At 41.1% G+C, this 12,604-nt stretch overlaps 1 protein-coding gene across 3 annotated transcripts in view; it reads left to right on the plus strand.

Moving 5' to 3' along the window:
- The first annotated feature begins 590 nt into the window (after window positions 1-590).
- Window positions 591-12,604, plus strand: part of SCAF4 (SR-related CTD associated factor 4) — a 47,271-nt gene continuing 35,257 nt past the window's right edge. For 2 of the 3 annotated variants that reach the window (XM_026077755.1, XM_026077758.1), the window contains exon 1: window positions 592-908. In XM_026077755.1, coding sequence (XP_025933540.1) covers window positions 879-908 — 30 coding nt within the window. In that variant the 5' untranslated portion in view covers window positions 592-878. Of the gene's footprint in view, window positions 909-12,604 lie in introns of all 3 variants that reach the window. The other variant, XM_026077756.1, reaches the window with a different exon arrangement.

Raw genomic sequence — 12,604 nt, forward strand, 5'->3', positions numbered from 1 at the left:
GTTAGGTTAATAATGTTAGTTCCCATTTTTAGTATGAAGGCAGCTACAGAAACGGTCTATCACATCGGATTAACCATCTCTTCACCAGCACAAAAGGCTCATCTCCGAGAACGGCCTTTGCGTTTTGTCCAGATTTACGATATTTAAGGCACGTAGCGCAACACGGGCACAGACCTCGTGCCAGGCTGTAACGCACGGCCTGAGGCCAGTCCGTGAGGCCACCGCAGCTCTGCCCGGCAGGCGCCTGCCGCGGCCTGCCACACACGTTTTACAGCCGTTAAAAAACGGGCAATTGCGTAAGGGCAAGCACAGCAGCGACCCCGCACCACGGGAGAGGGCCCGGCCGGCCTGCCTGAGGCCGCTGCCGCAGCTGTGGCTGCAGCAGCRGCGGCGGCAGCAACAGCTGGGAGCGAAGGCCGGCAAAGCGACGACGAGAAGGATTTATCCCCCCGCCATTTCCCCTCCCCGGGGGCGGGRCCGGTGCTGACATGGCGGGGGCCCGGGCGGGAGCCTGGCCCGGCGGTCACGTGGTGCCTTTGCCGCGCCGCGCGCGCTCCCTCCCTCTCCTCCCCCCCTTCCCCTCCCCTCCGCGTTCTCTCCTGTGGGTGGCGCGGGGCCGGGAGGCCTGCACAATCCCAGGGTGCTGTGCGCGGCGTGGGCTCCGCCATCCCGCTGGGAGAGACGGTCTGTGCCGGGGCCCTGCCAGCGAGACGCTGCACGGAGCGAGCGAGCGAGCGAGGGAGAGGGGAGAGCGCGAGCCCCGCCGCCGCCGCCAAACGGACATGTCCGCGCGGAGCCCCTGAGCGGGACCGAGCCGCCCCTCCTCCCCTCCCCTCCTTCCCTCCCCCGCGCGGACGCCCGCATCAGCCGCCGCCAACATGGAGGCCGTGAACGCCTTCAACCAGGAGGTGGGAGCCGGGGAGCGGGGGAGGGGAACGCGGCGGGGCGCAGCGCAGCGGGGCGCGGCGGGGGTCAGGCGAGCCGCCATCGCCCCCTTTCCCCCCGTCCCCGCGCGCCGCTTCCGGCTCTGGGGCGCGCGGGCCCGGCCGGAGGCCTGCGGCGGGCAGCGCCCGGCCGGAGGCCTCCTCCTCCTCCTCGCGGCCCGAGGGGGCGGCGGGGGGGGAAGGTCGGGTCTCCTGAGTAAGATGGAGGCGAGGAGGGTCGGGGCTGCCCGCGCTGGAGTTGCCGCGGCCTGAAGCGCTTCCCGAGCGACGCTTCAACGCACGGGCCGGGGAGGGGGAGGGGGAGAGGGCTGAGGGGMTCCTCGCCGCCTCCCCGCCGCACACGCGCGCACCGCTTTGCTCCTCGCCCCGCTCGAGAGTGACAGAGTTGCAAGGCGTTTCCACTACGTGCGCCTTGATAAGGGGGGGGGGGAGCGGCGTTTCGGGAGCGCGAGGCACTTTATTTCCTAGCAGTGGTTTGGCGAGAGACCTGCCATGTGAACGGACAGCAAATAGGATAGGCTAGAGGTTGAATAGAGAGATGGAAATCTGCGAGGGCCCTTGTAGCTCGGTGTAGCAACGACGGCTGGGGATGGGGCTAGGGGATCTATCCCAACACTAGGGAAGTGGGAAAGTGGAGGGCATTCGGCCTCCTTCTGTGTTACGTGGAAGGTCCCCGTGTTCTGATGATGTTTGTGGTACCATGGACACCCAGTCAGAATTCGAGACAGAGCAGACAATGAATATTTTTTCGTATTATATGACAAAATACTCTAATCTGTACTTTCTAAAGTTTTTATCACATAATTTAAAATGATTCTTGGATTAGATACAGCTCCCGCTTCAGGCTGGTAATTTGACTTTTGCAGATCATTACTGGACTATAGAACATGCACATTGTCATTGCAGGTAATCAGTTAAAGCTAAAATAGAACCTATTCCAGAATGTTTAATGCATTTTGAAGGTTAGGTTGCTGTGCGTGTTTGCTGAACAGAAACAGGAAAAATGGCAGACTACTCTCATGTGACGAAGTCATACTGTGTAAAGTTCACTCCCTGCAACTGCTTGTCAGTTGCGCTAGAGGATCACAACCAGCACAACTGAAAATCTACTCATCCTTAACTAAAYTGTAAAAGTACAAAGTGAAATGTAGGTAGCAAACTCTTCTCATTTACTTTTTTTATTTGTCCCTTTTAYGGGTGTGTGTTATGCTGCTTTGAACCAGTACATGTAAGGGTACAAAGCATCCTTCCTGAGTACATTAGAGTTGAATGGCATGTGCACTGCATTTTCAATTTTCCTAAAAACAGAGGACAAATATATTCTTACCTGACTAAATAGAAGTTCTGGCAGGTGATTGCTTCCACTTCATTCATTTCAACATGTTGCTCCCTGATAAGACTTAATTGTACGGACGGTGCTTAGTGTTTTTCATACAACAAAAAATATTTTTTTGCTGACCCAGTTGTTAAAGTATATGTGACTTTAGACCAACAACAGTGTGTCTTGGTATCCTAAGTCTAGCCACAGTTTTAGAAAAAGGCATGTTTTAACTCTCATATCTTCCTCAGACATGGTAAAAACCTGATGCTTTTGTCTGACACAGTCAGAAATAGTGTGTGAAATTCTGATAACCGTATGCTGAAACATGGTATTAAAACATGGAATTTCATTTGAACACCAGTTATGAGGAAGAAAACTGTACTTGCTAAAATCTCTTCTGTGCATTCATTTGTACATATGGGTAGTTCCATAGGACTATTTATGCATAAAGTTAGCATGTTCATAAATTCATGTTTTGGGTCTTTTGTGTAATTTCTGTGTTGATCGTAGGTATGTATATGATATTAGATAATGACATAAAGTCTAGTTCTTAAATTGCCCTCTGAACTTCCCAGTGTTTGTTGTCTAAAGCTGTGCACGCGAAACGATACATACTAAAGTTTCAAACATCTCAGACTTCTTTGATGAGGGGAAAATTTACAGTCAAATATTGTTAAATTTCTGGTCTTTCTCAATGAAAGTGGAAAAAGTCAAAGAGCTGTTTGGCAAAGGGTCTCAGTGTTATTCACAGAATGATGGGAAAGTGAGTGTATGAGAAGAACTGTAGTGAGGTGGGCAGAGGAATCAGCCGTCTTCTCTCGTTTTCTCCTGCGTAGAGGTTGTAGGGACTACAGAGGTATACCAGTCTCTGCTTCACTGAGTAGTTAATTATTTTATTGATAATAGAATAGCTTCAACAAAGAAGATCAAGGTTATCCCAAAATACGCTGTGGGTCAAGAATTCCTGAACTTACTGGCCAAAATAGCACCATTATACAATACCATTGTAGAAAGAGAATTGTGGTTTTATAATGACAACTTTAACTGAAGCAACCATGAATTTTGCGCTGGACTTCCTATGTRTGCTAGAGGTGATCTGTTTCCAGCTTTACTGCCCCTTCTTGTGTAGAAGGAGAGGCTGCTAGCTCTTTGCCAGTCTACATGTGAGAGGAGATGCTATTCATTGCATTAGGTAGTTGTATGATCATTTGGGATCTATTGAGCTACTTGATTACAGTGATTTCTTGAATGGGGGGAGACCCAAGTTCAAATCACTGCTGTAAATTAGACATCCTCCAATCTATTAGATTGGTATCCTCTTTTCAGAAAAAGAAAGCTTAGGGAGGAAGAGAAAAGCACCAGCAGCATTACATTTATGCAAGTTGTTTTGATTGAAATTGTTCACCCAGTTCAGTACAAATCATTAATAGTTTTGGTTGCCTTAGGTTCCAGTTTCACTCAGAAGTTCAGTTTCTATCCTTTGGGTTATAGGCTTCTGACGGCTTATGATTACGTTGCAGTGAAGTAACAAGTTTCTGCCTGTCAGATAATTGTGATAACTATGTGATCTTAACTGCCCATCTGAATTGTGAGGTAAAACTTAAATATAGAGGTTTGAGCTAACGTGTTGCACTTGGCAATTGTGGTAAGCTAGGGAAGAACACTTAGAGTCAATTCCTTTGGCACTGCTGGTGGGTGGTGACTTACACGGGTTGCGTAATTTGATCATGTTTGATTGTGTTGCCCATACCCTTAATCCTTCCTCTGTATCTGTATTTTGAAAGTAAGTTTACTGGTTAATTTGTCTCTTTAAAGTTTTCATTTTTCTAGAGAAGTAAGTATGTGTTTGGTATTGTTTTTGTTTGTTTTTTTGGTTTTGGGGTCGTTTTGGGGTCGTTTTTGGTGTTTTTTGCTTTTTTTTTTTTTTTAAGTCCAGTTGCAGTCTAAGCAAATACTACCAAGTGAATAGGTGGGACTTGACAGTTATATAAAATGGTATCTTTTTCCCTGAGAAAACTAGTTTAAACTCTGTCCTGGAAGAATTAGTTGGAATTCATGCATTGTTTGGTGTATATGGTTTGTCATATTAATAGTACGGTGTAAGTAAATCACAAAAGGTAACTTGATAATGGTGCAAAACTTAGATATGTTTTCAAAAAAACAAGCTTTAAAAAAAACACATTTGCTGTGGTTTGTAGAATTTGTAACCCTTGCCATGTTTTAATTTAGGGGATATGTGTTTCATTTTCTTTAGTTTGGAAAACTTGAGAGATAGCTTACTAGTTATAAAAGTTAGATACCAGAAATAGAGATTTCCATGCACTTCTTCCTACTGGAAGTAGAATAAAGCCAACTTTACTCTGTTGTAATTTTATATTTGTATTGAGTAATGCAGTATATTCATTTAACTGTGTGTCTCAGGTAGGTAATAAGTGCTCTGTACTGCTAAAACGGTGATATCCCCCTTCAGTGTCCCTAGTTCACAGAGTAGATATTTTTGGGATATTTCTTTCAAGTTACAACTGCAGCTTGTTCCTTTACTATTTTTCCATRTTCAGTAAACCAGGCAATTGTATTTTGATCTAGTATAGCAGTCTTATGCTAATGGTAGAGTTCATTTTGTAGTTTGCATGCTCTATTATAATCTCCTTTCCCTCCCCCAATCCTTTTCTTTTTCATTCTGTTGTTGCCAGCAAGCTTTATCTCCTTTGGAGAAAGTAGCATTCACAGGTTTTAACTTTGATAATTGAAACACGGGTAATCTTTATTCTCTGTTGCTCCCTGTTCTTCCCCCACCTCACCCCAAGTCCTATAAATAGAGTTTGGCAGGATATCCTTCACAGTAGTTCTCCAGCAGTTTACTGAAACTTGTGAATCCCCCTTAGTTTTCCTCTGGCAAAGCAGCAAGGACACAACTACCAATATTTGTGGTTGGAGGAAAGACTAACCATCACCATCTTCTGTGTGTTCTGGCACCCTTTGTCTCCTTTGGAAAACAGTGAAAGCTGCTACCTGTTACTGCTGCCTAAAACATTTCCCATATTCCAGTAGGTGCAGTAGGGTGTATTTTTAAGTGATTGCTGCCTCCTACATATCCTGGGAGAGTGCTTAAGCAGCAGTTCAAATGTTATTTGGATGGTGTAGAGGGGGAAGGATGAGAGAATGCCATTAGAGTTTTATAATGGAATTTAGTCTCTTATTTACTCTGTGCCCAAGACTGAAATCATTGCAGAAGTAATGTGCACTTCTTTTGTGAAGGAAGTTGCTTTGTTTGCTTTTATGACCTCTTTGCAGTAACTGAAAGAGCAGCATCACTATGATCCTGAAAGAGCTCTGTCTTTTTCTTCTGGGCTAGCAAAACTGTTTCCAGAAATGTGGAAAGTTGCGATGTCTTATTAGAGACTCTTGGTAGGAGAAGAAATGAGATGAACAGCTTTTCAGAAAACATACAAGACTTTTGAGCATAGAAATAAATACATTGATCCTAAGAGGCAGATAAGTTTCAAAAAGTTATGCTACCATTTTTATTTGAGTGTTTTTGTAAAGATGTTTCTCCCCAGTGATTCTGATTTTGTGAATAGTCTTTTTAGGCAATAGAAATAGCTTAGCGGATGAAGTATTATTTTGCTTGATTGCCTGGAGTTCATATCTGGTCAAATTTAAATCTTACTTTATTTTGCAAAGAATGTAGCCTGACAGCCATGAATTTTATGATAGTCTCTTACCTTCAGCAGCTCCTTATATTTGATATGCTTCACAGCTCATTCAAGAGTTTAAAACTTACATTGATCCTCTGGGACGTAGCTGAGCGACAGAAGTTTGGTAGACATCATTACCTTTCTCCTTTTCTTAGAAGCTTAAGGAAGAATGGAGACCTGAAGAGGAAAGTAATTAATGGGTTTTATAGGGGAGGGAAAATATATCCAACTAATAGATTGTCTCTGTAGCCATGTTTTTTTTTAAAACCTCTGACCTTTTAAAGATCTGATTTTGCATTAATAGTAATGGTGCTTTGTTAACAAAATAGTATGATATGTGTACTTGTTAGTCACATCTATCATCCTTCTTTTTCTTTAAGTACGTGAACAAGTAGCTACAATTAATTATGTATGGGTGACTTGTAGTTTGGCTGCCTTGGGTGATTTTTAAATGCATAAATAAAATATATTCCAAAAATAATGAATGAATACTGACTCCAGGTAGTGACCCAGAGTACTGACTGTGCCATCTGKGTGTGTAAAGCCTGCTTAGAGAAATGTTCTTGGACACGTTAAACTTGTTAAAGTTATTGAGGGCTTGTTCGACTACTCTGTGAAAGTTGGAGAAGACAGGTTGAATGAGAGTATTGTAACAATGGCCTGTTTGATATCAACTAATCACTAAACACTAGATTTCTTTCAGTAGATCATGCGTCTGTGCTCCCTCTTTTCTGTGGATATTATAAGTATATAAAACTGAGCTGTGCATCTTTATTTGTAAACAAAGATGCATCTTTATTGCAAAGAGACTTCAGCAGAAGAGCAAAACTAGGGAAGTCGCTTCAGGACTTAAAAGGTAGTTTTATTTTCCCTTTTTACCTTTCCTACTATGTTATTTCATACTGAAAACAGGTAAGTGACCTAAGATCATACTTAAGACACAGCAAGACCCCTGGTCTTTTCTCTTCTGCCCTAGAGGCTTATTCCTGGGTGATACTGTTTCACTTCTTTCCAAGTAGTTATAGGCTTGGAAAGTGCTAGAGCTGGATTTTTCCCTGACCTCGTGTCTTATATTTTTTCCCTGGTGCCTCATTCCCTCTCCGGGGGCCTGCACCTATCACTGCCTGGTTTTGATTTTCCTGTAATGATGTCAGTAACAAAAAGAAGCTGACAGGATTCCYGCATTTCGCCTTGCTCTTGTTTCTAAGACATGCTGTGCCCCGACATGCTGTCTCCTTAGGGTTCTAAGGCAAGGCTGTGGGTAGAAGGAAAATAGCCGTTCTGCCCTTTGCTTCAAAACCCCATGGTTCTCATGCTTCTATGTAAAATAGACTCTCTAAAGGAGTAAACTACAGAATGGCAAAACGAAAAGTTTGCTTCTGGGAGGACTGAAGGTTATCATCCCATTCCTTCTCCTGCTGCCCACCCCTCCCAGAATACCTTACCTGGGGCTTGAATATGAATTTGGACAGGTTCTACAGTTTGAGGTGGAAAACCTGTTAGTTCTCTTACTTCATCTCCTGCCACTTGCTCTCTACAGTACTTCTGCACTTTACTTTGAGTTTTAATTTGGGAGCACTTACTAGCTTGCTCTCAGAATAGCAGGCAATACAGTTAGTGTTCCTGATGCTATCCGGTAAGATTTAAAAAGTGGCTCCTCTTTGTTGTGAAGTTACTAAGCCTGAAAATGAGCGGGTGATTCTTCCACTTCTGAGGTTTTTGGCGTTATAAATTTTTTTGTTCTCTGCTTCCATATTGCTGCCAAAAGTATGCAGGAATAGTCTTGAATCATTGTTTTGTATTGTGGCTTGAGTTTAGTAGGCAGCTTTGTACTTTCTCTTTTTTTGCTGTACATAGGTTGATACAGCAGTGACAAAGAAGAGATTCCTTTTTAAAGACATGGTGTTCCCCCAGTGCTGCCGCATTACATAGGCTTTCAAATATAAGGAGGGAGGTTCCAGAAATGTGTTTCAAAGTTCTTAAATTGAAATTGTATGCTATGCTAGAGCTTGTGTAAAGTAGAAGTGCATTTTTTCATATTACTTTGAACATCTAAGACTGTTGTACCTAAAATAGTAAAGGTTCCTTTTCATAACATTTTGTGGCTAAACCTTTTTACTAGTTTTTCTACATTATTTTTCCCTAGTGTATGAAAGGATCCACATAGACAACAGGAGAGAATTCTTTTTAAAATACTGAAATTATCAGAACTGAATAAAGAAGCAAGTCTTGAATAGTCCTTAGGTTAGTTAGTCCTTACTTACAAAGGCTATTTCACTTCATCTCTTTTCCCCTGCTCTCTCTTGCCCTACTGTGCTCCCCATCMTAGTAAACAGGGCTTTCTTTTGTTGCTCAGTGCTGAACCCCACTTTTTCTCAGTGTCTTAACTTGATAGCTAGGGTAGTGTTTATTGGTAAAGGAGTGGTTTGGGGGGCAGYAGACAGCAGAAATAGGAGTTTGGATCCACCTTCACTTATTTCATTAACCAGTGGTGTCCCTAGGTGGGGAAGGGYGGTAGGGAGCAACTGTGAAGCTGTTTGTTTTTTCCAGACATCCAGTTATGGTCAGTAAGAACGTGGTGGTAGAGAGAAGTCGTTTCCTAGCAGGGCGAGCTTTACAGGGCAGAGCATTCCAGGGAAAGACTCCTTTCCCTGTGAAGAAGTAGGTTGAAAAAGTTCTCAAGCTGCAAGTTATTGTTGCCTTTGCTACATCTTTCAAAATTTTTTTAGGTAAAGTGTAGCTTTTTGCATCTACTTTGCTTCTTTAGCTGGTTCTGATGCCCTTTGATAAATCAGATATCTTTCAGTATTATTGAAAGGACACTTCTGAAAATAGGCTTTTTTTGCATATATTGATTTGGGAAATGTATGTACATGAAAGAGGACACAAGTCTAGGTGAATATATGCAGATGTGAAATACATAGAGGTAGTCTTACTGAAAAATTCTCCAATCTGATGCTGAAATTTCATGAGGAACTACTAAGATTGTTAAATTTTTAGATTTGCCTTTTTCTTCTTTAAGACGTTTTTTACRCCTGTAACCATGATACTGAAAATTAAATAAAAGTCATCTTTAAAATAGTTATTTGCTATTCTAAAAAGCTTATGAAAATTTAAAAAGACAAGTTTTTGATTTTTTTTTTGTTGTTGTGCTATTCCAGAAAATAGCAATAGGGTTGTGTGTGATGAGAGGGCAGAATATATCTATATATGTATAAATATAGATATTCCAAATGTATTTGCATTTTGGTTTGATGCGTGTTTTAGCGATAGCTCATTCTGAGCTTTACTCCCTGGAAATATCTGCATGTACTGACCTCATTGCTTTTACTGTGTTTTTGTTGCTGTTGTCCAGAGTGCTGTCTGTAACAGCAAAGGAGCAATTTACAATGATCTGCTCAGTCCTCTTCTTCCAAAGCTCTTGTTTATTTGTGGCTTATTAGCCTCCGTTCCAGCCTCTCGTGTTCTTTAATTAATGGCTTCTCCAAGCTACCATATTGTTTATTGCATCCTCACTTGCTACTTCGGTGCATCTAGCTGAATTCCCTTCTTCCCGCCCTCTGGCAGTTTGTTGCTCCTTGGGTTCTTTTATTCCCCTGTTGTTACATCATTCTTGGGATGCCTTCTTTTCAGGCACTTTTTTTACCATCTTCTGTCCAGTTACGAGTTCTCCCAGATTCCTGGTTCTTTTCAGTTGTGTTCCTGAAGTTCAAATGCTGAAGCTCTACCTTGACACTGCCGCCTTTGTTCTTGCRGTATGGGACCAGCTCCTTTTTCTACAGGGCCAGGTGCTTCTTGGTGTGCAATGGAAAGRATGTGGTGTCTTTCATGTAATGCTGGCCCATTCTTTCCCTGATCCATCTCATTTTTCAGGCCTTCTGTTGGTTTGTTAACTTCTTCTTTTTTTCTGTCTGTCATTACCTCTTAAACAGATTTTCCAGTTTTAATGTTAGCGTTGACTTTGTTCATCATGGTTCTTTGCACTTAATCTAAAGAAATACAATTCAAAATTAAAATTATTTTTTTAATGAGTCACGTCATGAACACTTTTCTTCTCCTTTCATCTTTCATCTGACAGATTTTACTTGGCCATACCATGATTTCTGAGTGAGCGGGTATGTTAGCCTGTAGGGTGTATAATGGCTTGAATGGCTTTAAAAATCAAGCATTCTGGCAGTGGAGCTTGCCTTTTGTGGAGATTAGTAATGAGAGGTCATGGTCTTGACTTCATGTTGGTATTGACCAGGATATCTGGCTACCACTGTCTCAAAGGACAGGCTTTTTTCATTCATATCTCCTGGAACAGGAGATTTAAGAAAGTGAATTAAGACAGTAATTAAGAAAGTAAATATCTTTTTCCTTACTTTTTATGTTTTATTCGTATAAAGCTTTTGTTTTGGTTCGCTGAAAGTTCTGTTATCACTTTACCTGCCTTTAAGTAGTTGGCTGTATTTTTGTCATCCTGTGCATAAACATATTTACTCTGTTTTTTTTTTTTTTTTTTTTTTTTTTTTTTAATACCGCTATTTAGGAATATTTTTCTCACTACCTGTGAGAACTATGTTTTTTTTTTCCTTAACTGAGACGGGGATAAACCTGTGCAAGTTGGCTACTTCAGAACTATCTTGGAACTTTAAATTAATAGAAAAATAAGAGATTAGTTTTGATTGGCATCTTACTTTCTATTACACCATCAAAGGAAAATACTTTTATTCTCTTATTTTACTTTAGGCTAAGTTATTTATCACATTTTTGGCTAGTATTCAGGGGCTCTATTTTTTCTGTATTTTATTGTGAAGAGTAAAATCAAATGATGTAATGCAAAACAATTTTTCTATAATTTGTTGGGAAAATTTTAAGGTACAAAAGATTTTGTAAATATAGGAAATACTGAAGATCTCTGTGCTTTTTGGATTACACAAATCATGACAATCTAAGCGTTCTGCCTTTAGTAAGCAATAGCTAAGTAGCTGTTAAGTTTATGGGAAGAACACAAAATAATATTTAAACTACTGGAGCACTGAATCAGTAAGTGGAGTTGTAAGATGGAAGGAGRAGTTAAAAAGCGGTAGTGGAAAGGTACGGCTTCTCTTTCTACTTGGAAGATGGGAAATAAGATTGGAGAAAACAGTCCTGTCAAGCCAAAGTGGATTGTGCTTCCAGTTTTACAGACAGTAGAATAAAAGCATTCACGCTACAAAATGAAAACATAATGTGGCATATGGTATAATTTTTGCAATTAGTTATTTTACGATGTGAGATTATCACAGCAGGTTATGGGATGTATAGAATTCACTGTAGGCCCAGAGGAAGCAGACTAGTCTGGAAAGTGGTGAAATGTATATGGGATTTTAGTTTCTTCCTGTGTATGCGTGTGCATGCTTATGAGTGCCTGGCTGTAGGGCTACTGTTTAAAAGCAACCCCCCACCAAAAAAAAATCTCCCATTCCCCTATTGTCTTAAAATGCTGCTACATGAAGCCAAGTGCAGCGAGGACGTTGCCCCGTTTCATTGGTGCTGGGGACTTGAGAGGCTAGTGCTCTGTTTCCTCCCCTTTCTGTGCCCACGTGGGTGTTTTACCAGCTCTGAYGGTGTTTTCTTAGAAATGTCTGGACATTTCTTCAAAACTGGACATTTCTGTTCAAAACTCTGTGGAAGTGTTTTGTAATAGAATTCCTCACGTGGGAGATGTAAGTTGTGGTGATGCCATTTGTGAATATGAAGTTTGGATTTTTTTTTTCCCCACTTAGATTCATGCTCGTATTTGAARAACCTACTTATCCTACCTGTATTCTATATGTTTTGAATACAGAATATGCTTTCTGTGAATTCAGACCTGAATTTTTTTATTGAGTATTTTAATTAGTACTTATGATTCCCTTTTTGTTCTTAATGGTTTTAGCAGAACAATGCTCTTCCTAACTTCTGGTATAATTAAAACTCTGTGAAATAGCATACATGGGCTATGTTTAAAGAAACTAGATTGTAATGAATCCTGTAAGTCAGGTTCACAGAATGCCTCAAATTGTCATTCTTAAAGACTAGTCGCTTTTGAAAACTTTGGCCTTAAGGAATTAACTTTTCCACTGGTGACATTGGTATGGAAAATAGTTCAGAGGATTCTCCAAAACAATTGATACAGTTAATTTTAATAGTAACATGGTATGTTCATAGCAAACTAAATAGTAAATATCTCCATTAAAGACATTTGCAATGCCTGTATATGGCAGGATAATTTGAAAACTTAGTATTGATTTGGTCATCTTGATGGATAAAAGTTTGCAGTAACACTTGTATGCAAACTAACTAAAGGCATATACCAGTCTTGATGTCTGTAGGGCCATCTTATTTCTTTTTGTTAAACAGATACTCAGGCTAATTTAAGTCAAACTACACTTTATTCTGCTTTATATTGTTTCTTTAAAATGGTGACTTCCTAAACCATAACTTAGCAGATACCTGTTGTTAGACATAAATGGAACTTTGACAGCAGCCTTATCAAAAGCTTGTAAATGGGTGAACGTGGGTTAGTTCACATGGAAAACAGCTTTGAACATTACTTAGAAAGCTCTGCCTGTTAGTCCCTTCGTTTCAAGGGCCAGCACTGAGGAGTAGTGTGGAATGTCAGTAACAGTTGTCTG

The sequence above is a fragment of the Apteryx rowi genome, unplaced genomic scaffold (genome assembly GCF_003343035.1).
Source record: "Apteryx rowi isolate R43461 unplaced genomic scaffold, aptRow1 scaffold_46, whole genome shotgun sequence".
Lineage (NCBI taxonomy): Eukaryota > Metazoa > Chordata > Aves > Apterygiformes > Apterygidae > Apteryx > Apteryx rowi.